General features: G+C 49.9%; 1 protein-coding gene and 1 non-coding gene across 3 annotated transcripts; both read left to right on the forward strand.

Annotated features, from left to right (window-relative positions):
- Positions 1–736: 736 nt before the first annotated feature.
- Positions 737–12,914, forward strand: Lrrc32 (leucine rich repeat containing 32). Of its 2 annotated transcripts, none has more exons than XM_051192290.1 (3): positions 737–807; positions 4,947–5,041; positions 9,142–12,914. In XM_051192290.1, exons 2-3 carry the CDS (start codon positions 4,955–4,957, stop codon positions 11,044–11,046), a joined length of 1,992 nt encoding a protein of 663 aa, XP_051048247.1. In that variant the 5' UTR covers positions 737–807; positions 4,947–4,954; the 3' UTR covers positions 11,047–12,914. The 2 variants fall into 2 exon arrangements, with proteins under 2 accessions (XP_051048247.1, XP_051048246.1); XM_051192289.1 differs by lacking the exon at positions 737–807 and adding an exon at positions 1,132–1,404.
- Positions 12,915–17,755: 4,841 nt separating this feature from the next.
- On the forward strand, positions 17,756–17,917 carry LOC127228981 (U1 spliceosomal RNA). Its single transcript, XR_007835075.1, has one exon. It is a non-coding gene; the product is annotated as a U1 spliceosomal RNA (small nuclear RNA).
- The last annotated feature ends 7,167 nt before the right edge of the window (positions 17,918–25,084 follow it).

Consider the following 25,084-nt stretch of genomic DNA (forward strand, 5'->3'; position numbering starts at 1 on the left):
TGAAGAACCAGGTCTTGAGGACAGCGGCAACACTCTTCTTCCAGGAACACCTGTCTTTGCAGTCCACACCCAGCAATGCATGGTGACAGTGACTGAGAAGTGCTTGTGGTAAGTCATGAGACTCGATACACAATTTAACCTTCCCAAGCCTCAGATCCTTCAGTTGTACATGGGGACTCGACTCGTCTCAGCCAATTGGGTTTTTCATATATAGCTATTGTCATACTCCCCGCCCGCAACTCCTAGCCTCAGTTTCTCCACCAGTTAACTGGGGACTTAGACAGACTTGGAGATGACTTGAAGACAGGATAGCCGAGGTTGGGGGAACACCTTCAGGGTTGTTCCAGGGCCAAAGCAGAGTCACTTCTTTCTGTGCCAGAGGTTGTCAGTCACCTCTGGGTGGCCCCTGCCCGGGTGCAGTGGCGCCAGGATTTCCTCCGCGGAACTGTGACTCTCTGCACCCCAGGCCTCGCGGGCTGCACGTGCTGCTGCCCCAGCCTAGTTTCCTTTTTGATCCTTCTCCCTCCCCGAGTCTTTTGGCCCTAGCATGGGCCTGGCGATTCAGGGCAGAGGTGATGGATGCTCCCTTCCCAGATGTCGCACAACTGGAAGGGCGGCGTTAGGACCCCGCAGCTCGGATTCCCCCTAGGGGGGTGTAGCCGGGAGGATGCTATTTAAAGGTCGGGCGCCGCCCCCTCGCGGCCGGCAGGAGCGGCGCTGCAGCGGCCGGGCCTTGGCGGGCTGGACCCCGCGAACTGCGCGAACGATGTGCGGAGGAGCCAGGCAGCAGTGGAGGCGCTGAGCCAGGTAGGAGCAGGACAGAGGCAGTGCCTGGGGAGCTGGGACTGGATCCTCCCTCGGTGCCCAGGTTTTAGTCGATCTCCCTGGGAAAGGCTCAGATGGGTGTTCCCATTTGACAGCTGGGAAAATCAAGGCCATAAGTCCTGGACGTGCCTAAGAGCACGCAGCCAAGCATTTGAATTCAAGTCTCCCTGAGGCAGAAATGGACTTTCCACACCACCGCTGCTGTCTTTGGAAATGATACCCCAGTGCTCTTTGGAAAGTCTTGAAGTCCACCTTCTTTTGGGTGACACATGGGAGGAATCCCGCTTCGCCTCCACCCTGACACTCTGCATCAAAACCACATTCCTTTGGGTTAAGGTCTGATTCCCCCGAGATGTGGGATGTCTCCAGAACGGGCTGCCCTAGTGATTCACTGCCCTGTGAACCTTTAAGCTGCTCTCCCAGGCCCCCTTTGCCAGTACGTCAGAGCAGACTGAGAGAGAGCACTACCGCCCAGTGTGCTCCTGGGCAGCTTAGAAGGGAAGTCTTGGCATTTGCTTTGGAGACAGAGGGGCTAGATTCTGATCCCGACTCTTCTATTTACTGTACAAGTGGCTTTGGGTAAGTCATTTCTCGTGTTCTGGGAGAGAATTCTACAGGGGACTGGTGGGGTCTGCACTGCCAGAGACCACACAGCACTAAGGGGCCATAGATCTGCATGAGTTCCACAGTGCCAGGACAGCTAAAGGCTGGGGATCAGGTACTTCACCTTCCTGGGCCTCAGTATTCTGGTCTGGGAATTACAGTAACTATCTCACTTGGTGGTTTTGAGGATTAAAAGATGATATCAGTCAAGTGTTTAGAAAAATGTGCAACCTTCTTGCATAGTAGGGGCTGTCTTATTTTGATTATAGAACTGCCCCCTTATCTCTGTCTGTCTGTCTGTCTCTTTCTCTCCCTCTCTCTCTGTCACACACAGACATACACAAGCACATGCACAGCTATTCTTTGACACTTTTCTATGTCAGAATCCAGACACTTGCCTGTAGACCCAGGGCCTGTCCTAGCACAGCTCACCAGGAATGCTCAGCACTATTGGTCCTCGAGTACAGACTGGGAAGGACACTATAGTGTCCGGTACTTTACTGGCCGCTCCCTACCTGATCATCCCCATGGTGAAGGGTTGGCCAGTGGTGGAATGGGAACTGGTGTGTGCCACACAGATGGCAGATGAATCACCCAGGTGGGAGAGGTAAAAGAACTTGCCCTGGGGACCCAGACTAGCTAGTGGTAGGGCTTGACTGTGAGCCTGGTCCTCTCTGTGAGAGACTGAAGTCCTCAGATGCCGGAGAGAAGGCTCAGCATGGGGGCTTCCTTCTACCATAATTCTGTGGTGTAGTCAGGGGACTGTCCCTTGTTGATGTGCAGAAGGCTCATGCTGGGGTAGAATGGATTTGGCAGAGGAGGGAGAGATGGAGGCCCTGGACACCTCCACCTTAACCTCGGATCCTGATATCTTTACTGCAGCTGAGCTTCTGCCCTCACTCAGCCACTTGTTCTTGTGAGAACTTTAGTGAGCATCTACTTAAGGAATGAAACAAAAGATAAATAGCTCTGCAAATGGGTGTGGGGGAAATGCAACGCGCTAGAGTCTGAGCAAGAGCATTCTGGGTAGAGGGAGCAGCAAGGCAGAGCCCCAGGCAGGCAGAAAGGTACTGGGGTCTAACTGAGGAGATTGCTGAGGGGAAGGAGGTGGGAGAAGGAGCTGATGGGAAAGAGTGTGAAACCTAGCTACTCCTAGAGATTTCAGAGTGGTAAGATCTGACATGGGGTTTTGAAACATCACTGACAGCCATGAATGGGACTGATCGGCCAGTACCCGAGGAAATCAAGAACACAGAGAGTGGAATCGGCAGTGGGCAGTGAAGGTGGGTAGCTTTGAACCTGGTAGGACAGAGAAATAAAGGGGCAAGGGGACAGGAAGTTGTGGACCCTCCCCTCATCCACATTCCACATGGGAGACTCAAATGCTGATGTGCCATCTGGCTGCCCTGTGTCATGAGGTCGGTCCCCAGGGGGAACTTTCATCTCAAGGGGTGGGGAAGCATAATGAGGTGTGCTCTGTGGTCCACACTGCACTCTACAAAGCTTAGCAGCTGTGAGTCTGAAGAACACAGGCCAGCCCTGGGGAACCAGAAAAGGCTCCTTGGAAGACATGGCGTCTAAGCCAAGGTCCACGGGGTAGGGAGGTATTTAGCCATGGGGAAGGGGCAAAAGAAAGGAAGGCTCTACAATGAAAGGTACCCAGAGATCGAAAGGAATGTGTTCAGGGCCCACAGAGAGAAGGCCAGTGGGAGACAAGAGCTGGCTCAGGGAGGGCCGGCTCCCCTAGGCCCCGGAGATGAAGGCCAGGGGTTTTCATTTAGCTCTGAGTATGCTAATGTTAAGCAGGTGGGACTGCTTTTGAACCAAAAGAACAAAATTTCCTGTGAACTCGAAGTCTGCAGTGAAAGGACAGTGCTGTGGGGCAAGGTTGGGCCCTGGGGGAGCCAGGAAGGAGAGTTGAAAGGGCCAAATGGCCTCTGTGTGTCTCAGCAAGATGAAGGCATAGCAGTCACTGTGTTGAGATTCATTACCATGGGTTCTGACAGTCAAAGCAGCTGGTGAAGGCCTGCAAATCTCTCCCATGGCCACCTTCAGAGTGGCAACTCTGTTCTTTACTGAGCACCCACTGTAGGGGACCTCAAGTGTAAAAGTGAAGGGCACAGTCCCAGGGGTCTAAGCCCACCGCTTAGCTGTGTCCTCTTAGGTGTGTGTGTGTGTGTGTGTGTGTGTGTGTGTGACTTAATCTCTCTGAGCCTTGGTTTTGTTTTGGTGTGGTTTTTGTCATTTGTGTGTTTGCTCCCTTCTGCAAAATGAGAAGTGTAAGAAAATGGAACTGAGTCCTTGTGAGGATTGAAAGTGTTCGTGATTGTCAGGTTTGATTGTGGAGGTCTAACACCGCTGTGACACTTTCATACTATGTGTCCCATTTATCCTCAACAAAACTTGACATGGTTGTCCTTTACCTCAGAAAACAAGATCAGAGAGATGATGTGACCTGTGTTAGGTCACACAGTGGGCACCTAGGGGAGATGGAGGTGCCAGGGGTTTCGCTCTGAGTCCTGCGATCCCTCCCTGTGAGTACGCGGTGTCCAGGCTGTGATATCTTCTGCCCACTATCTTATCACTACTCCTTAGCACAGAGCTAGATGTGAGATGATATTCAGTATGGGAGTAACTGGATTCATTCATTCATTCATTCATTCATTCATTCATTCATTCATTCAATGGATAGGCTGTCTGTCTCTTTAGCACATGGCTTAAGTCCACTGAGATGCAACCCTGCTAAAGGCCTCTGGGGTCCTCATGGCCCCTGCCCTGGCTGCTTACACTGCAATGGGCCCATGGCCTTGGGCAGTCATAGCCTTCAGTGAAAGTAGAGAGCTGGCAGCCTGCTGGGGTGGGGCTTCCTGTCAGTGCCCTGGCCAGCCCCGAACAATGACAAGGTCTGAGAATTCCAACCCAATGAAAAAGGTCAAAATGAAGGAGAATGAGACATTCCATGAGAGGCCTGTGGACCTGGGATGGGGCCTGCCTGGGGCCTGGAGGGGCTGTCTCCCTCCCGCCAGCCCTACTCTGGGGTCCCTTTGCCTTCTGAGCACCCCTAATTTTAGCACTCCTATATTTTTTTTCTGCCAGGTTGACCTTTATAGCTTTCTAAATTACACTTTATTTATTTGAAGGGAGGGGTGCATGTGTAAACAGTAGTGAAGTCCAGGAATCAGTACTTTCCACTATGTGGGTCCCAAGATCAAACTCAGACCAATAGGCATGATGGCCTCAGGTGGGCCTTAGGTAAACCCAAAGCCGTGGCAGCATCATACAGTGCTTTAAAAGTCTCGCTTCCCCTGAGTAGTGACTTAACTTGCCCTCAAAGTCACAACCCCTGGCCCCCTACCTTTAAAGTTCTGGGACACCACTATTCTCAGCGCCCCTGAGCTGCGAAGCCTGTATGCTTCCTGCTCTTAGCTCCACCTAGAACCCTCGAGGGAGGGCAAGCGGGCACTGCTTTGGGTGGAGGGAGCAGAGACCTCACCGTTCCTCTTTCCTCTCCACCCTAGGCAGAGCCATGAGCCATCAGATCCTGCTACTCCTGGCCATGTTGACCCCGGGCCTGGCAATCTCTCAGCACCGAGACCAAGTGCCCTGTAGGACGGTAAGACACTGTGCAGGCAGAGTAAGGGGTGCCTATCCCATCCTTGCTATGGGGAGGGTGTCCCACAGCCCAGCACAGGAGCAAAGCTTAGAGGACCTAGAAAAGGTTAGAGTTTTGCCTTGGTATTTGTTGAGCATACACTAGCCTGTGTAGAAACCTACTTACCCAACAGTCTTATCTTTTTATAGAAAGAAAACTGAGGTTTGGGGAGACTAGGTGACCTAACCAAGGTCATTCAGTTAGGGACAGTGGTACCCACTGGCTCTCTATTCCCCAAGCTGCCCCTGTTATAAGCAATTGGTCTTCTGGGGAATACTGGGGGGGGGGGGGAAGGAGCTGGGAAACGCTCCTGATCCTTCTGGGCACAGGTCACCTCCCCAGCTGGGCTCCTGGGCTTAGTCTGCCTGCTAGAATGACCGTCACTCATTACAGCCAGATCAAATGCCACCCTGCCCAGGAAGCCTCCCCTGAATGTGCTGGCCGACTCCTTCACTGGTCCCCTCTTCTGGCTTCATGTCCTCCACCCATCTCCATGCTCAGCAGACTGAAGATGCGGGGTGGTGCATGACCCAAGGCTGTCTTACCTGGCGACCAAGAGCTCCTTCGGTGGCAGAAGGAAGGCTTGACTTACTTCCAAGCCAGGCAGATGCTAAAGACATTGTGACCCTATAAGGTGCAGGGAAATGACTCTTTGGGTCAGTGATTCTCAACCTGTGTGTCATGACCCCCAAAGGGGTTGCATACCAGATATCCTGCATATCAGATATTTACATTGTGAGTCATAACCGTAGCAAAATTATAGTTATGAGTTAGCAACAAAAATGATGTTATGGTTGGGGGTCATCACAACTTGAGTAACTGTATTAAAGGGCCGCAGCATTAGGAAGGTTGAGAACCACTGTTCTAGGACACTTGTAAAGCAGAGCTGGAGATAGGACAGGCCACCACCAGTTGCACTTGGGTACAAAAGGGAGTCCAGAAATGCCAACAGCCACCTGCCAGCAGTTCTTTCCTGGGGTCTGTGTGCCCTGCTGTAGCCACCACTTCTTCCTTGGAGACCCCCCTGAGAGTCTCACAATCCAGATTAATGGGAGGAAAGGCTTCAGACATCACCATATGCCCAGAGACTTGGAGGACCGAGGCCCTACAAGGTGAAGAGCTTTGGCCCCAGAAGACAGGGCATGGGGCAGGGACTCTCTAAGAAGCCTGAGACGGTAGACAGGAAAGGACTTTCTGAACCATCACAGAAAATTCTGTACACACAGCAGCAACAGCAAATCCCAAGAGGAGAAGTGACAGAGTCAAAATTCAAACCCAGCTCCCCCTGTGTTGTTCATGGCCAATAGCTCTCTTTACAGTCTCCTCCTGTGTGTGGATGGGAAGTGGAGTTGGGTGACATGTCCTTGCCCCCATCAGGGAGAAAGCAGAGCAGTGGGTGACACAGCAGAGTGAAGAGGGATGCTAAACCATAGCCTTCTCTGCACCAGAGACTCCTGGCAGGATCAGAGATGGGTGCCAGGAGATGTGGGTACTCCTGGGCCCCTGCAGTACCTGATAGACAGTTTCTGGCCATGCTAACTCCTGTCATGGTTCCTCTGGAGTGGGTGTCCTGGAGAGCCTTTGTTTATCTAGAGGGGAGTGGACATGGGTGTGGGATCGCATGGAGGAGTGTGGCATGTGCACTGCAAATGAAGGGTAAATAGTGTGTGGTGATGTTTGTCCAGTCAGCCTGGGTACCTGAGCCACTGAAGGCCCAGCTTATACAAGAAGAAACTCATTCTAGCATTGGGTTCATCTTGATGCTGCTTATAGCAGGGTGGTCCTGGGTGCTACATGGCAAGCAGGTATCTAATTTCTATAGATGGCAATGAGGGGTGTTTTTGGGTCTCCTAGAACCTCAGATGGCAGCTTTTCCTGGGGATATAGGACTATTCAAGGTACTTTATGTAGCAGGCATCCACACAGGTGCCCATGGCCAGACAGTGCCTTGCTGCTGGCCCCAGGGTCTTCAGGAGGAGCCTCAGAGCTAGGCCAGGCAGGGCTTGTGTTTCTTCCTTATACCTCAGCCACTGGATTCCTGTGGCCCAGGCTAGTCACTTCCAGGCAGGCCTTGTCCTCAGCATGTGAATAGCAGCAGGTGGGCTGGATCCCTTTGCTGTCTCTCTCTGGCTCTAATCCGTATATTCGGATTAGCTCACCCCCTCCATCCCAGCATTGATTGGATCAAGGCCTCAGCCCTTGTACTTAAGCACAGATATCTGCAACTCAGTCATAAAAGACATTTCCAGAGCACTTTCTGCTGGCCAAGTCCAAGACATCCATGTCAATCAAAGTAGTCCCACTCTGTTCCAAGCTTGCTGACTACAGGTCCTCACTTGGTCTTTGTTCAGGGGCACCAGGCCACAGGGAGGAAGCAAAGTTAGGGAGTGCTTTTCTGGAAGAGGTGTTGGGTTCCCCATGAGGAAGTCTCACACAGATCTGATGTCCAGAGATGGGCGTGGAGGAGTATGGGAGCAGTGGCTAGGCATGATCATTGCATGGGAATGGGACTGAGATGAGTGGACAGGTTGGGCAGAGCCACAGATGGCCTTGATAGGTTCTGCTCTGTGTTAAGGCCAAGGGCACCATAGACAAAGTGGGTTTGGAACAGTCTCTGGGCATTTAGCAGGTAGGTAGTTCAGTGGGGGCAGGGAGGTTAATGGAGACGGGCAAAACTAAGCTGACTGGTTGTAGAAGTCTCACTATTTGCTAGGGAGGGCTGGAGTGCCTGGGGTGAGAATCTGGGAAAGACCAGATAGAGATGTACATTTGCATACGATCCCTAAGGACACATTTTGTGGAAGGACAAGAGTTGCTGAAAGGCTCATGTCCAAACCCCAGCTCCCTCCATACTGTCTGGGTGATCCTGGTGACTCCCTCACCCTCTCCCACCTGGACTTTGATACAAATGTGTAATTACATCAGATCACCTCCATACTGTTGTTGATCTGACAGGGTCACCAGTCTGAAAGTCCTGATATATAAAGTAGGTGCTGGGAATGGCAAGTTAATTTTGGGATAAGGAACTGGACTGTTGATGTGACTTAGTGGTCACTCAGGTAAATTGTCATCAGATAATGCTGGTTGGGTCCTGGTATTCCTTTCCCCTGCTCAGACTCCTCACTCCTACTACCTTCAGGGCCCTGTGCTGGACCAGGCCCCCAGAAGTGGTCACTGATGTGGGTCTAGGTAGCAGCTGTGGAAAGGATCATGTCCAGAGCCCACCCCATGTCATAAGAGGAATGAGATTGGAGGCTGGGTGGACCAAATCAAAGCAGCTGGCAGATCACCCTGCTGGATTCCCTGTTGTAAGCATCTTTTCCCAATGAAGCTCACAACCTAATGCCAAGACTTTATCTGTGATGTGTCAAGGACCCAGACGTGAACCTCGGAGCTGTGACCATGTTGCTCCTTGGCTCTGGGTCACTCTAAGTGAAGCATGGCTTCGTTTCCCATATAACAGAACAATAATCAGCATATATTTATTTTTAGAGCTGTCTACTATTTCTCTGTCTACTGCCTCCACCCTGCTGAATGTCCACCAGACTGCCAGAGGCAGGGCCAAAGAGAAGTCTGGGGTCATCAGCTCAGTGGAGGAAAATCTCTAGCATCCTGGAAGTCTGTGGGGAAGCCCCCTGTCTTTGGGTTTCTGTTGCTGTGAAGAGACACTATGACCAAGACAACTCTTACAAAGGAAAGCATTTAATTGGGATGGCTCTCTTACAGTTCAGAGATTTAGTTCATTATCATCATGGTGGGGAGTAATGCAGCATGCAGGCATATGTGGTGCTGGAGAAAGAGCTAAGAGTTCTTATATCTTAACTCAAAGGCAACAGGAAGTGGTCTGAGACATTAGCATGGCTTGAGCATATGAGACCTCAACAGTCACATAGTTCCTCCAACAAGGCCACACACCCTAAGTGCCATTCCCTATATACTTATGGAGGCCAATTACATTCAAACTACCACATCCCCCATCTCTCTTTCCTCAAAAACCCTGTCCTGTTCTACTGACCTGCCCCTACTAATGTTACCTTCTCTGCCACCCTTGCTCTCCCTAGGTGAACAAGGAGGCCTTATGCCAGGGCCTTGGCCTTCTTCAGATCCCCCCAGTGCTCTCAGTGGACATCCGAGCTCTCTACTTGTCTGGGAACAGGCTGCAGAGCATCCTGGTCTCCCCCTTGCGCTTCTACACAGCACTTCGTCACCTGGACTTAAGTGTCAATGAGATCAGCTTCCTCCAGCCAGGAGTCTTCCAGGCCCTGCCCCACCTGGAACACCTCAACCTAGCCCACAACCAGCTTGCCATGGGCATGGCACTGAACAGTGGTGGTCTGGGCCGCCTGCCCCTTGTGACCTCCCTGGACCTGTCTGGGAACAGCTTGCACGGTAGCCTGGTGGAGCAGCTGTTGGGTGAGTCCCCAAGCCTGCACACCCTTTCACTGGCAGAGAACAGCCTCACTCGCCTGGCACGCCACACCTTCTGGGGCATGCCAGCCCTGGAGCAGCTGGACCTCCACAGCAATATACTGATGGACATTGAGGATGGTGCCTTCGAGGCCCTGCCCCACCTGACCCACCTCAATCTCTCCAGAAACTCCCTTACCTGCATCTCAGACTTCAGCCTCCAGCAGCTGCAGGTACTTGACCTGAGCTGCAACAGCATTGAGGCCTTCCAGACGGCTCCAGAACCCCAGGCCCAGTTCCAGCTGGCCTGGCTCGACCTAAGGGAGAACAAGCTACTCCAATTCCCAGACCTGGCCGCATTCCCAAGACTCATCTACCTGAACATATCCAACAACCTCATTCAGCTCCCTGCAGGGTTGTCCCAGGACAGTGAGGACCTCCATGCACCCTCTGAGGGCTGGTCAGCCTCTCTACTGTCCAACCCCAGCCGGAATACCAGCACCAATCCCCTCTCCCAGCTCCTGAACCTGGATTTGAGTTACAACGAGATTGAGCTGATCCCTGCTAGCTTTCTGGAACACCTGACCTCCCTACGCTTCCTCAACCTCAGCAGAAACTGTCTACGATCCTTTGAGGCCCGGCATGTGGGCTCCCTGCCCTGCCTGGTGCTTTTGGACTTGAGCCATAATGTGCTGGAAACATTGGAACTGGGCACCGAAGTCCTGGGGTCCCTGAAGACATTGCTTCTGCAGGACAATGCCCTGCAAGAACTGCCACCCTATACCTTTGCCAGCCTGGCCAGCCTGCAGAGACTCAACCTGTTGGGAAACCAAGTCAGTCCCTGTGGGGGAAGAGCACAGCCAGGTCCCGCAGGCTGTGTGGACTTCTCTGGGATCCCCACCCTTCATGTTCTGAACATGGCAAGGAACTCAATGGAGATGCTCAGGGCAGGCAGCTTCCTCCACACTCCACTTACGGAGCTGGACCTTTCTGACAATCCTGGTTTGGATGTGGCCACAGGGGCCTTGGTGGGCCTGGAGTCATCCTTGGAGGTACTGAAACTTCAAGGCAACGGACTGACTGTCTTGAAGGTGGACTTGCCATGCTTCCGCCGTCTCAAGCTCCTTAACCTTTCCGAGAACTGCCTCAGCCACCTGCCTGCCTGGACACAGGCTGTGTCCCTGGAGGTGCTGGATCTGCGGAACAACAGCTTCAGCCTCTTGCCGGGCAATGCCATGGGTGGCCTGGAGACTAGCCTCCGGCGCCTGTACTTGCAGGGCAATCCACTCAGCTGCTGCGGCAATGGCTGGCTGGCTGCTCAGTTACACCAGGGCCGAGTGGACGTGGATGCTACTCAAGACCTAATCTGCCGCTTTGGCTCCCAGGAGGAGGTCTCCCTGAGCCACGTGCGTCCAGAGGATTGTGAGAAGGGAGGGCTCAAGAACATCAACCTCATCCTCATCCTCACCTTCACACTGGCCTCTGTCATCATCCTCACCACGCTGACCACCTGCTGCTTCCTCCGCAGGCAGAAGTTCAGCCAACAATACAAAGCCTAAGGGATCCTCTTCCCACTCAGTGTGGAAGCCAGAGACACAGAGAAGCTGGGGTCTGACTCAGGTTACACAGTGACCAGGGGCTCAGCCTCCTGCATCCTACCAGATGGACAGGTAGTGGCTTCCTAGGCTGCATATGTGGTCCAGCTGTGGAGGATACCAACAGATCTTGACCGAGAATCCCTTTCAGGCCATACCCTTCTCTGGGCACATGCTTATCCTCCAGCAAGAAGGCTGTCACAGAATAACCAGTGACCATGTAATGTGATGAGACTGAGGTAGCGGGGCTTTGGGCCCCCAGACCTTCAGTCCCCAGCTGCTTATGGAGAATCCACGCTGGCTGGCTGGCTGTGTTTGTGCAAGAGAGGGCCAAGCCTAAGAGATGATTTGTCTAAGCCGTCTGCACACGGAACTCTGTCACATCTGCTGATAATGACTTTCAGCCTCTCTGCAAATGCAGAACTTGTGACCGGAAGAGAGAGCCAGAACCTCCCCCAAAGGCCTACAATCTGGGCTCCTAGGCCAGATTCTCAAGTTCCAGCTGAACCAGCTTAAAGTATGGTCACCTGGACTTCCAGCCAGGCCCAGGGTGGTCTGTGTCCTGCCCTGGACAGGACCTTCATCCCAATGTACTCTCCTGTTACACACACTGACCCCAGTGCTGCCTGGATTCCCAGCCCCCTGCTTGGGCCTCCTTCCATCCCAGCCCCGCCCTGGCTTTTGAGCCAAGAGGGAGAGCCTCGGCTATCTGGTTCTGTTTTGCACTCAGCTTAGCAGCTGCAGAGGCAAATCCAAGCCAACTCTCAGAGGTTTCTATGTTATCTGCATTATACACAAGAAGAAAACAAGGTTCCTTACTTCTCCTTTGAGAGCCGTGTGGTTGAGAGAGATGCCAAAGCCAAAGATGAATCAAACCCATGTCCTCCCATCCCCAGGACCTAAGCCCTGCCAATGGGTGCATTGCCGGAAGCCTGTCAAGTGGACTGGGAGTGGCCCTACCCTAACCAGGACCCAAGCATCCTTGCTGCACACACACTCCCTTCTCTCAGGCACCCACAGACCCTCTGCTTCTCTGCCTCAGTCATGTGTAGACCGATATGATTTCTCCCTTTCTCATCTTGCTTCCACAATCTCATTCTTCCCCCGTTAAGCAAGCACAGCTTGGAGTTTGACACTATTGAGTGTAATCTCTCCATTGAACAGATAAGGAAAACAAAGTTTAGGGCTTGCTCGGAGTCACAGGAGTCAATGGCATAAACTGTGGGAGCAATGGTAGAAAGCCAGCTGGACTGTTGCATATTGGGAGAGTATTTGCTTTGCACACTCAAGGCCCTGGGCTAAGTAGCCCAGCAGCATCCCCTGTGTGGTTTCTTCCTCTCAGCAGTCGCAGCACAAGACAAGCTACCATGCCTACCCTCACCAGACATGGAAAGTAATAAGGAAAACCCCCTCAGACTCTCCACAGGGAGATAAGGGGACTCTGGGCCCCAACACAGAACCTGCTCCATCAGCTCCCGTCTGCCTGACCCAGAGTCTGCCAGGGCACTCAGTAAGGTACAAGAAGATGGAAACCCCATTCCCTCCAGCCCATTTTACAGATGAGAAAACTGGGGCCCAGAGAAAGATAAAGGCTCAGAGAACCAATTGGCAAATCCAGGGCTAGAATCCTCACCAGGGCAGCTAGTGGGGTCTAGGTGCTACTGCACACAGCACTCTTTCTCAGCCTGGAGGCCAAAACATGGTCCCTGTGCCTGAGCTCTGAGAACACTATATCATGCTGCTGTCACCTCCCATGACTGGCCACTGCCAGGCACTGGGACCAGCTCTTTGTATAACTCACATGAATGTATTAAAGTATAATTTTGGAGAAAGTGTGGCCTGCCAGCCTGCGTTCTTTGGGCACCCCATACCATCGCATGCGCTTGAACCCTGGCTTTTCCCTTCCCATCAGGGGCTTTCATTCCTCGTGAGGCACCTCAGGGGACACTGAAGCTCTCAGCCTCCTTTGTAGCCTTGTCATACCCACACCACGTATGCCTCATCCCATCTCAGAAACTAGTGACTATGGCCCCTTCCCATGTCCCCAGTGATGTGTCTGTCCCCTGCCTTTGTTTTAAGATGGGGAGTGGTGGGAGAGGAAAAAGGCTGTCCCTCCCCTATCTGAAAGGCAGTGAAAGACCCTTGTACTGCTTTCCCATCTCCCCTTCCCAGCCCTCCATGGCAGATTCCCCCCATTCCTCTCCTCAGCCCACCCCACCCTTCCTTACCTGAGGTCTCCCAAACCCTTCTTACAAGATCTGCGTACTTTGAGATCTCATGTCTTTGTCCCTGAGCACCACAGCCCTTCAGCCCCCCTCACCCCATCCACAAAGCTGTCTCCACACTCTCAAGCTTCTTGTTTCCCAGGGAAGGAGGAGCTGCAGCACTGAGGGCAGCTATGAGGTTAAGAGAGACTAAAGTGAGAAGCAGGGACAGCAATGCCCACCTTTGACTTCTGCTTGGCTTGCAGCCCTTTCGCTGGTCTCTGGTGGCCCAGCTCAGTACACCAACACTGAGGCCTTTGCGGGTACCAGTCTTCCTCTCCAGCCTACCTGTCTTCCAGCCCAGCCTTTCCCCGACCTCCAAGCACTCTGGAAGCATCCCCACAGCTCAAGTGGCTTCTGGGCCCTCCCTGGATGGACAGCCTTGCCTGCTCCTAAAGATTTCTTCAAATCAGTTCTCTGCCTCTAGCCTCTCCCCGGCAGGCATCCCTGCTCCCCGCTCTCACACTCCCGAGGGAACACTGAATTTGCTATTTCATGGGGCAGTCCTAGCCTTGGGAAGGCACTCAGTAGGGGCTCAGTGAAGGCAGACTTGGACCAGGCCACTGCATGGGCTGGGTTCAGTCCAGGACCTGTGGGCCTCCCCTCCAACAGGACCCCACCAGGCCCCTAACCCCTTTTCCTGGCAAACAGGGGAGCCTGTTCACCTGGCCAAGACCCCCAGTGGGGCAGAAATTCCTGTTTTCAGTGAAACATGTACATAGCTGCCAACTAGGTCATCAGAACATCCGGTTTACTAAGCTTTCAGCCAGTTCTGGAGGCGGGGGGAGCTGTGTCGCAGGTCACCTGGAGTGTCATCCTCAACTCATCCAGTTCAGTAGGCTCTTATGGTGCCCCATTCCTCAAGGGACCCTGTTCCCCACCACCACCACCACACAGCTGCCTCGCCATCTCAGTCCACCAGACCAGGGGCTGGTCAGCTGCCTACTGCAGACACCCTGCACGGTTCTGAGAGTAGTGATCTGCTGCCCTCTGACAGCTCCTCTCTGCTGTCACCCACTGTTTGCTGACCATTACTAAGTGCATCCAGCTGAGTCCAAGCTGAGCAGTCGATGGACCTTATTCTTACAGTGTTTGAAGACATTTCTATTGTATCTTGAGATTCTAGAGGAGAGACCTAAACCCAGGTTCGTCCCTCTCTGAAGCCAGTGATATTTTTCTTTTGTTGTCGTTGTCGTTTGTCTTCTTTTTGTTATGTTTTACTTATTTGCATCTGTGCCCATGTGCTCGGAGATCAGAGTACAACTTGTGGGAATCAGTTCTCTCCCTCTAGCACTGTAAATATCCAGGCTCAAACTCAGATTGTACGGCTTAGCAGCAAATGCTTTTATCGACTGAGCTATCTTGCCTGTTTCTTGTTCCTTGTGTTTTGAGTCATGGTATCCTGTGAGGCTAAGACTGACCTTGAGCCCCTCATCATCCTGCCTCCTCCCATGCACTGGGACGACAGGTGTGTTCTACAGTGTCCAGCCATGAGCTGATGACCTGAACCCCTGGCAGCCCTTAGCATCTGACCCTCACAGTCCCAGGCTCTCCCCTCCCTCACCAGGCATGTTCCACCCGCCCTGACCCACCCACAAACTCCTGCTACCATTATCTGACTGGACTGCCTCCTCTAGGGAGAAGGCCTGGGTTGCTTCCTCCTGCTGCCTGAATCCCCATGGAACCCTCAGGCTCTAGCATTGTGTGTATGACTGGTCCACCATCAGATCAAGAGTCCTGGGAAAAAATTCCTACCCAGAGTCCCCTGTGTGTCCCCTGGGACTGTGAGCTCAGAAAAGATTTCCCGAATTAATGGACCCTGCCCTCCAGGACTTTCGAGCTACTCTTGGGCTTAAAACCAGCCTTCAGACAGACCCAGGGGATCCAGAGAGGGCAGAGGAAAGCAGGACGTGGACTGCCCAGGGGAAGCAACAGCATATAAGCATGCTCTATGGCCGGCTTCTGCTGTCCTCAGTCTCCCCTGGCCTTGAGGGTTCTGTCTTATCTTTGTCCTCCCATTCTATCTTCTCATCCTGTCTCTCCACCCCATCACCATGTCTCCCTAGAAACAGCTGTGCTGAGAACGGGAGGGCTAGAGCGAAGGAGGCAGGCTGAACTGTTTATAGGAGCTGGAGTGGCTCCATCCATCAGCTCTGTTTGGAGAACAGACCAAGCATAATAAACAGATCGGCTCCTCCACAGCTGTGCCTTCCCTGAACTTGGCCCTCCCAACTTTAACTCTCTCTAGCCAGCTGGTTCTCAGGACCCAGCTCCCACCCCACTCTACTCAACTCCCACCTCCAAGCTCCCATCAGGTTGGCCTGGAGAGAGCTCTGCCCGTGAAATCAAACTCGGATTTGGGGCCACCTTTGCTCTGGAAGTGAGGGCATGTCATATTGTTGTGTCTCCACTTCTCTATCTATATAATGGACTCATAAACACACTAATTTGTAACACCTAAGTGCTTGAGCGTCCCTAAGGTTCTGGGTGCTGGCTCTGTGGGAAACCTGGGGACAGTTAGATAAAACCTCTGCTATGGAAGGAGAGGAGACTCAGGCTATGGCTGAGGCCAGGAAGCTGTCAGTGGTGAGCGGTTCTGCTCTGAGAGTTTGTTTGAAGCTGGTCTCAGGCCTCACAGCTGGAGAAATGAGTAGGCTTGGAAGGCATCTGAGCAGCCTATGTGGACAGCAGGATTTGAGCATAAGCAGAGAGGTGGAAGGGAGAGCCAAGGAGCTTCAGCGGTTCACCCTTTTGCTCCTGGGTCCTTCAGCATCATCCAGCATTCTGGAATCTTTTCTTTTCAGCAGGAGATATTCCAACTTGCCCAGCTCCACTTTTCCAAGTTGGGGATGTCTTCCCAGGATTCCGTCCTGTGTTCATCCCTCCTCCCCTAATGCCCCCTACAAAGTAAAAAACTTATTGGCCACCAGCAGCATGTGCTTTCGGAAGGAATTAGAGAACCAATGAAGGATTACATTAAACAAAAGTGTGAATCAAAGAAAAGGAGACCAAGTGAGTGAATGAATCACTGAAAGCAGCTGGCATGTCTGGAGCCCTGAGGATTCCCGGGACCCTGCCCATTGAGGAAATAAGTAATCTCTCTCTCTCTCTCTCTCTCTCTCTCTCTCTCTCTCTCTCTCTCTCACACACACACACACACACACACACAAATACATTAAAAACGATGACAACAGTGATGAAAGCTTTGACAGGAGAATCAGGGGGAAAGCTGGGACAGGGTGGGACCCAGGGGAACCCTCTCTGAGGACCTGATGGTGGCTGAGATAGAGGAGGTTAGAAACTGAGAGACCCTGAAAGATGCCCTGCCATTGACTAAACACCTCGAGAGAGCAGAGACTGAGCTTCAGACACAGAGAGGGGCTCTGCACTGAAGGTGGTGGCCTCTGAGACTCTCTCATCCCTGCCCAGGATTCTTCGATTCCATTTCTGGAATCATGAAGAAAAGCAGTGTTGATAAGGAGAGGGGTGGGGTGGGATCCAAGCATTGTGGGGGCAGGGGTGACAGGGCCCAGTCCCAAAGGCCCTCACTTGTGGTAGGTAACAAGAGTCTTGAATTTTTGCCAGGGAATGGGTTTGGCCTCTGTCTCTCCACACTTTCCTGTGTGCCTGTCTCCAGCCACACTAGCACACTCTTCTCCTGAGCCTTTGCATGCTTCCCCAGGGTCAAGTCAGGGTTGACAGAGAATAAACTGTGTGAAAATACAAGCAGGCTTTATTAGAGGGGTTTTTATCATTGCTTTGTCAAAAATTGGACTGTAGTCTGTATAGTCTCCTATAACTTAAAAAAAAAGAACCTCAACCACATCCCAAAGAAATCACCTCTCGCAAACTGATACAGCTCCGTTCGGCTTTTTGTTTTGTTTTTTGGAGTTCATGATATTCCAGCATTAATGTTTTTGACTTACCTAGTCAGTTGTTATTGATGGACATTTTCTTTCTTTTTTTTTCTTTTTACATTTTTTTTGAGAATTTCGCACATTGGTGCTATGTCTATGTGATTTCTCCCTTCCCTCCCTGCCTCCATCTTCTTCTATCTCCCCCAGCTCCCTCTCAAATTCATGACCTCTTCTGTGATGTATGTATGTATGTGTATATAAATACACATACACAGGTAAATATACATATGCATAAATATAACCTTCTGAGCCCATTTAGTGTTGCTCATATGTGTGTTTGTTTATGGCTGACCACTTAGGATATGATAGCCTATCTGGGGCCTTGTCCCTAGAAAATCCTGACGCTTCCTCTCTTAGCAGCCCTTAATTGATTGTAGTCCTCATTTAGGGATGGCACCTTGAAAGATTTCCCACATGCACATTGGAATGTCAGCTGGTGCTATCACTGTGCAGATCTTGTTTAGGTGGCCGTATTGTGAGGATGTCATGGGTATACTTACCTAGCAGGGGCAATACTATGGTCATGAAGGTGGTTTCCTCATGGTGAGGCGTCTCCATTGTATATTAGATATCCTGACTCCGGCAATTCTCCCAGATGTGGCAAACTTTACTGTATAATTTGTGGTAGTGAGGACTAAGTCCATGCTCTCCCCTGTTAATGAAGATGATGATGAAGATGAGAAAAATGATGACTCATGCGTGCAGCTCCTATCATACACAGAAGGTTGTCTCACTACAAACACCCTGATCCTCTGGCCCTTGCAATATTTCTGCTCCCTCTTCCTCAATGTCCCCTAAGCTGTAGAAGTTGGGGTTATGCTGCAGATGCTATCAATTGGGGTGGGCCTTGGCCCTCAGTCTCTCTTTGTCCCTGGACGCTTTCACAGACACACCCCAATGTGTGCTTCCTAAGTCAAACATTTCACCAGTCAAAAATTTCCATCCACAAAGATAGACAGATAAAGACATCAGATGATAAATGGAAAATATGTAATATATTCTAACTCCCTGTTGATTTAGAATTAAAAAAAAAAACAATGTTACATATATGGTTGTTTTGCCTGCATGTATGTCTGTGCACCACATGTGTGCCTAGTACCAGAGGAAGCTAGAAGAGTCAGATCTTCTCTAACTAGAAGTTACAGTCAGTGGTGAGCTACATGTGGGTGCTGGGAACCGAACCTGGGTCCTCTGGAAGAGCAACCTGTGCTCTTAACTGTCAAGCCATCTCTCCAGCTCTTAATTTAGAATTTTCAATACACCTTACATTTCAAAAGACAGTCATGTTTCCCATTTCTGTTGTGTGTGGTGGTCCCTCTCCATGCTAACCTGCTAGGGTAGGCCCTGGTTGTGAATGGCAATTGGCCTCTCATTGTTACCTACTGCACAGTTGGTGGTTGCCAATTTGCATTAACTCTTCTGGGAACTGCCTCTCATTTTTTCCTAGGCCATATATTTCTATGGTAAAACCTCACAGAGATCTGCCTGCCTCTCCTGACATTCTGATATACACTTGAGATCTGAGTTCCTGGTCTGTCTCACTGATCTGTGTTCCTATACCAGCTCCTAATAATTGGTTTTGGCTTGTTTGATCCCTGCAAAGCAAGTCCTCTCATCAGAATTTTCTCCACTAACTCTGGGATATCTATGGGTGTCTCATTCTCCACAGCTGCCTCAGGGTGGTTGCTCTCTATTTGAAGTGATTTTGGAGTGGAAATGTGTTGAATTCTATTCTTCCACTTACCTTTCTTTTATTGTTGGTTTATTGTTTTGTTTGCTTGTTTTGAGACAGGGTCTCTTGTAGCCCAGGCTGACCTTAAACTTTATGTAGCTGAGGATAATATTAAACCCTAGTCCATCTGCCTCCAACTTCTGATGCTGTGGAATTCAGACATTGCTACTACATCTGGATCACACACAATCTTCTTTGAGTAGGTTCTCCTTTGTTTAATTCTCTCCTCAGTATTTCATTTGTTCAGTGTTATAAGTGAATTTATAACTATTTATAAATTTTAAAACACAAATGTCAATTTCTATGCTTATTGTCAAAGTCATAAAACTTGATTTTTATACTTATATTCAAAAATTTTGTCATTAAATTTTTAAAAATCTTATATTTATTTTTGTCAGTTATGTCTTTGCTAAAAGCCCCTGAGCTTCCTTGTATACTGCCAGTTAATGGCCTGTTTGGCCATCTGATGCCTTCCCAGGTGGCACCTAGGCCTGTCAGCATCCCTCCTCTCCCAGCCAGCACCATGGACCTTCTTCTCCAGCTCCTCCTTCCCACCCCAAGGCCCCAGTCTCCCTGGTTAGTAGAAATAGGACCTGGCGTCTAGTTCCTAGGTCTTTGGGTCTTACTTAGCCTTCAATTGTGTTCGATTTGATCCACATAAGCATTTATAAATTTTGATTAGTTTACAATATTTAAAAACTTAAAAAACTGGAACAGTTGTTTCATGTGGGAACACTGGGAAGTCTGGTTTTGTCTCTGTGTGCATGCATACATGCTCACACAGGTATGCAAAAACCAAAGGCTGTTCTTCTCTACCATGTTAATTTTTATTTTGTTTTGAATTATTATTTGTTAAGAATAAAAAAGAAAACAGTTATATTTTGCTGTTGCTTTGCTGGTGATTGATAAGTATCGTGTGTGTGTGTGTGTGTGTGTATGAGCATGTGCATGTGCATGGCATTCATGAAGGTCAGAAGCCAACTTCATAGAGTTACTTCTCTCCTTTCAACTTTTAGTGGGTTCCAGAGAGCAAACTCAGGTCAACAGGGTGCAGCACATGCCTTTACCTCTGAGCCATCTCACCAGGACCCCATCATGGTTTTTGTAGCACAAATTATAATTGGTATCACTAATAAAAACTTGGAGTCAGCTATCAGGGGGTGAAAGCTGAAGATCAGAGAAGCAAAGCAGCCAGCCACTAGAGTTCTTAACTCTACCAATGCTCGGACCAAAGGGGTGATCTTGTCCTCAGACTCCCTCAGACTACATCCTCAGACTTCCTTATCAGACTGCAGCCTCAGACTGACTGCTCAGACTGCGGCCTTGGACTGCCATGAGCTTCTGTCTCCTCCCACCTCATATTCCTCTCTCCACTCAGCCATATCCCTGCCTGTCTCCACCTCCTTTGTGCTGGGATTAAAGGTGTGGGACCCCAAGTGCTGAGATCACCTTTGTGTGAGCTGTTTCTCTTTAAACTGGATCAATTTCGTGTAGCCCAGGGTAGCTTTTAACTAATGGAGACCTGTTTCCCTCTGTCTCCCACGTGCTGGGAGTAAAGGTGTGTATCATCACTGCCTGGCCTCTATGGCTAACTATTGTGACTAGCTTTATACTAGATCTTCAGGCAAGCTTTATTTTTTAGGTCATAAACAAAATATCACCACATTTTTTTGAGACAGGGTCTCTCACTGAACCTGGAGCTTGCTAATTCAGTTATGCTGTCTGGCAGTGGGGCCTGGAATCCTTCTGTCTGTCTCCCTAGCACTGAGATTGCAGACACACACTACCACACCTGTGTGTGTGTGTGGGGGGGTTGGGGATATTAACTTGGGGTCTCCATACTTGTTTAGCAACCACTGTACTGGCTGATTTTTCTCAAGGCACTGTGTAATCTGGGCTGACAGAATGTACGGTGGGAGCTATAAAATTGCACCTCCTACCCAGGCTGTGAGTTCCTCTGGGGCAGGAGTCAGTCTGTCTCCTCCAGTCCCCAGGACCTGACACAGAGCTTGTCTTGGGTGTGGGCGTCAGAAGGACCCCTTTCCTTCCAATGCACAAGTATTAAGAAATGTGAGCCCACCAGTCAGTAAGCACTCTGACATGAGTATGCCCTGTCCCCTTGTCAGTCTGTGGAAGACCCCTTTTCAGAATAAGATTTTGACTCATAAAAGAGACACAGATTCTATAGAAAAATAGTTCTGCTGAATGAGGTTGCCAAAACAGGTTTTTAAACCACTCTGTGATTTCACGAGTTCTCATTAGCACATTACAAAATACAACAAGTGTACTAATGTGCTTTTGAAGCCCCAATGAAAGAAAGATGTTTTGAGAGACCAACAGCAGCTCTAACAAGGCACAGAGAAGCCTGGTTTCTGCCTGAGGCAGGAGCCAGAGATGCTATGAGGAACTGTGCCCCTGCATTCAAGGAAGGAGAACAGCTACATGTCAAGGACAGGCTCAGGTGGGAGGAAAACGTGTAGAGTTTGGTTTGGGGTTTTGCTTTCTTCTCAGCCAAGTTCACACATGGTAAAACTTCTACCCTTGACAGCCATGGCCCTCTCGGATCACAGTCCTCCATTTAGATGTGTGAATAATAGCAATGACAACACTGGGAGCCACAGTCACAGGGAAACGGAAGCCCACCAGAACCACATGGTCCTCGTTTGGTGCTGGGATGTATACTGGAGGCCCCATTGGTGATGTGTTCAAGAATCTTAAAAATGTCCCTCTGCCTTAGTGACCCAGCAGTTCCATCTCTAGGAATCTGTCCTAAGGAAATAAAGAAGTAGCCAAAAAAAAAAAAAAAAAAAAAAAAAAAGAGTGTGAGAATGTTTATAATAGCTAATGAACACATCCAGGTTTTATGGGGCCTGGTGTTTATAAAATTTAGGAGGGCCTCTTTAGCACAAGGAATGCAAAATAAGAGTATAAAACTGCTAGATTCCTCTTGGGCCTTTGGAAAGGCCCTGGGCAAGTGAGAGGGCATCAATCAGTAAGTTCAGCGCAAACATTACACTATTGGTAATTATTTTAAAGCAGAAAGAGCCGTCAAGAGCTGGCGGTTGGGAATTAATAAGCTATGGAAGGTTCGTGTATATGAGAGAAAATCTGCCAGCTGCCCAACATGATATGAACATAGAGTCTATTTGTTGAGATGGGGAAATGATAAAAACACAGTGTCTTAGTTTCCTTCCTGCTGGGACAGCTACCTGGCACGGCCACTCCAGAAAGGGAGGATTTGTTTCTGCTCACAGTTTGAAGGCATTATCTATCATGGCATCTTTGTCTCGTGGTTATGTCTCTACATGTAAGTTCTCAGCCACTGCTCACACCATGCCAGCCTTCCTGCTGCTGTGCTTGCCACATGATGGTCACAGACTCTGACCCTCTGAAACTGTCAGCCCTAAATTAAACACTTTCTTTTATAAGCTGCCTTGGTCAAAAAAACAAAAAAATGACGAGGGGTGGTGTGTGTGTGTGTGTGTGAGAGAGAGAGAGAGAGAGAGAGAGAGAGAGAGAGAGAGAAGAACAGTCAGAACTCAGAAGACAGAGTTCAGCCTGTCTCCTCCCTGGGAAAGTCCAGGTGGGAGTGTCCACTGGTGACAATACACACAGTGGAGGCTGCTGTGGGTGTGGCCTGTTCATCTTTAGACTCTGACAGCTAGAGTGTTTCCTATGTGTGACCATACAGGGCACGAGCCCAGCAGGATCCCTGCCCAGCCAGAGAGGGGCCTCAGAGGCTCCTCAGCAGGAGTGGAGGGCAGGTATGAGTGTCACCTGGGTGCTAGAGGACCAACTGTAGCTGATCCAGACTGCAGTTCACAGTGACCCCACTCTGAGTAGACTGTTCTGGTACTTATCGTCCCAGATCCCTACCCAGCTCAGAGACGTGCGTAAGAATTCAGGGCAGATAAGGGAGAGATAAGCAGGGTGAGTCCTGTCCTTTCCAGATGCCTCAGTGACAGGCTGGGAGTCACAGTGGGTCAAAAATCCAGGAGTGATAGGCGCCAGCTCATTTGTTTGACTGCAGAATGATTTATAGATGGTAAACTTTACTCTTAATACTACATCAGCTCTGGCGCGTCTGTTTGTCCCCTTGTCTGTGACCCGGACTCCTGGGGTTACCGGTATGCACCACCTCACCTGGTAAGTTGTTAGCTTAAGTTGGCTAAGAGCTGTTTATATGTTTTTGGGTCATAGTCCTTTGTCAGATATGGTTCTTGTGAACATTTCCTTCCAGAGATTTGGATTTGGGTTGTCCTGGGAACTTTTTTAAACCTTTTTAATTTTAATTTATTTAGTTGTAAAACATGAGTGATTATCTTGACTAGACATATATTTTGTTCTTATAAGCCAGTTTTTAAAAATGTCACAGGTAGACTAGTATTGCCTTAGGAAACCTCAATCATCAAATATACTTCTCTCCTGGCTTTTGAAAGAATTCAAGCTTGTGTAGGAAATGCAAGAATAATGCAACAAACATCCGGGCAGCTTTCTCTGTAGTCACTGTGTCTCAGCAATTGTAAGTGTTTTCTCACTGGCTGTCTTTCTATATATACATTTTCACTAAATGCCCCCAATACTTTCCTTTGTCCCACCCTTCCCCAACCTTCAATCACATTGAGCCATTGGATGAGTATGGACTAGCTGTCTTGTTAGGCAAGTCCTTAATTTGGACTTGTCTGGGACTTCTCTGTCCACTCTGCCTTTTTTGGTTAGTAAAAAGGAAAACCAAACTGTTTTCCTACTACAAAGATCCCACAGAATACCCTGAGCTCAGAGCTCATGGGAATTGCCCTTCCCAACAGCCAATCCTTCCTCCAGGAGACACCAGCTGTCAGAGCTCACAGGTGGAGTGCTCAGTGCCCACAGATGCCCCTCACAAGCTCTACTCCGGTTGGCTCACTTCCCAGAGAAGCTTCCAGAACCTGGAAACATTCCTCTACACTTGCTAATTTCTCCTAAAGGCTGTTACAAAGGTGTGAAACATGTCAGGAGGGCATGGCCCTCCCTTCCCTCTCTGGTCACACCAATCAGTTGTCCAGAAGCTCTCTGAGTTTTTATGGAATCCTTTCTGGGATTTTGTGGAATTTTGGGGTGTTCGATAACACCATTGGTCATTGGAGATCAATTTTACCTTTAGTGCCTGTCCCCATCCTGGATGTCAAGGGGTGGGGCTGAAAGTCCAGTGTCTTTCCAGTGATTGGTTCTCAGTGGAGGATACTAGGGACCTCAGCCACCATATTTTTGACACACAAAGGACACTATTATTACACCAAGGAACTGAAGACAGATATCACATATATATATATATATATATATATTTCTTATTTTATCTCAAACTATAACACCAAGAGTCATGTATGTTTTCCTCAGGAAGCTTCATGGAGGCCCCTCCTGCCAGTTTCTTAGGTATCTGGCAGGCTTTCCCTGTTGCGAGGTCATGCCAGGCATGATACATACCCTGGACAATGTAGCAGGAAGATCTGAAATTCAAGGTTATTGTTGACTACATAGCAAATTCCAGGCCTAGAAAAAAGCAACAATAACGAGCCAGCTGGAGCTGGGGAGATGTATCTGTGGATACAGTGCCTGCTATGCAAGCATGTGGACCTGAATTCAGATCCTCCACATTCATGCAAGCCAAGCATGGTGGCGTGGGGTGGGGGAGCCAGGCAGATCCCCTGGACTCACTGGCCAGCCAGTCTAGTCGAAATGATGAGCTCTGGGTTCAGTGAGAAAAACCTGTCCCAGAAAATAAGGTGGAGAGCAAGAGAGGGGGCACTCAAAGTCAACCTGTGAGTTCCATGAATGCAGACAGGCATACCTGCACACATATCATATACTATATGCACATGAACACACACAAACACACACACACACACACACACACACACAAGGCTCTAAGAGCTACCTGCCCAGGATGAAGGAGAGGAAGGCACTGTTATCACAAAGAACTGTGTCGTAATTCTCCTCCACCGGCTTACCATTACATATGTTTGGGGAGGAAGAAGGCTAAAATGAGGATATTTGATGAAAATAAGAGTGGGTAGAAGATCCTAGTTGACATTTTTCTCTCATGGTGGACT

The sequence above is a fragment of the Phodopus roborovskii genome, unplaced genomic scaffold (genome assembly GCF_943737965.1).
Source record: "Phodopus roborovskii unplaced genomic scaffold, PHOROB, whole genome shotgun sequence".
NCBI lineage: Eukaryota > Metazoa > Chordata > Mammalia > Rodentia > Cricetidae > Phodopus > Phodopus roborovskii.

Bases quoted from the DNA above. Each gene is read 5' to 3' on its own strand.
- Lrrc32 (XM_051192290.1), top strand. From the start codon at position 4,955: ATGAGCCATCAGATCCTGCTACTCCTGGCCATGTTGACCCCGGGCCTG. The intron at 5,042-9,141 runs GTAAGACACTGT...TGCTCTCCCTAG, and splicing joins ACCAAGTGCCCTGTAGGACG to GTGAACAAGGAGGCCTTATG.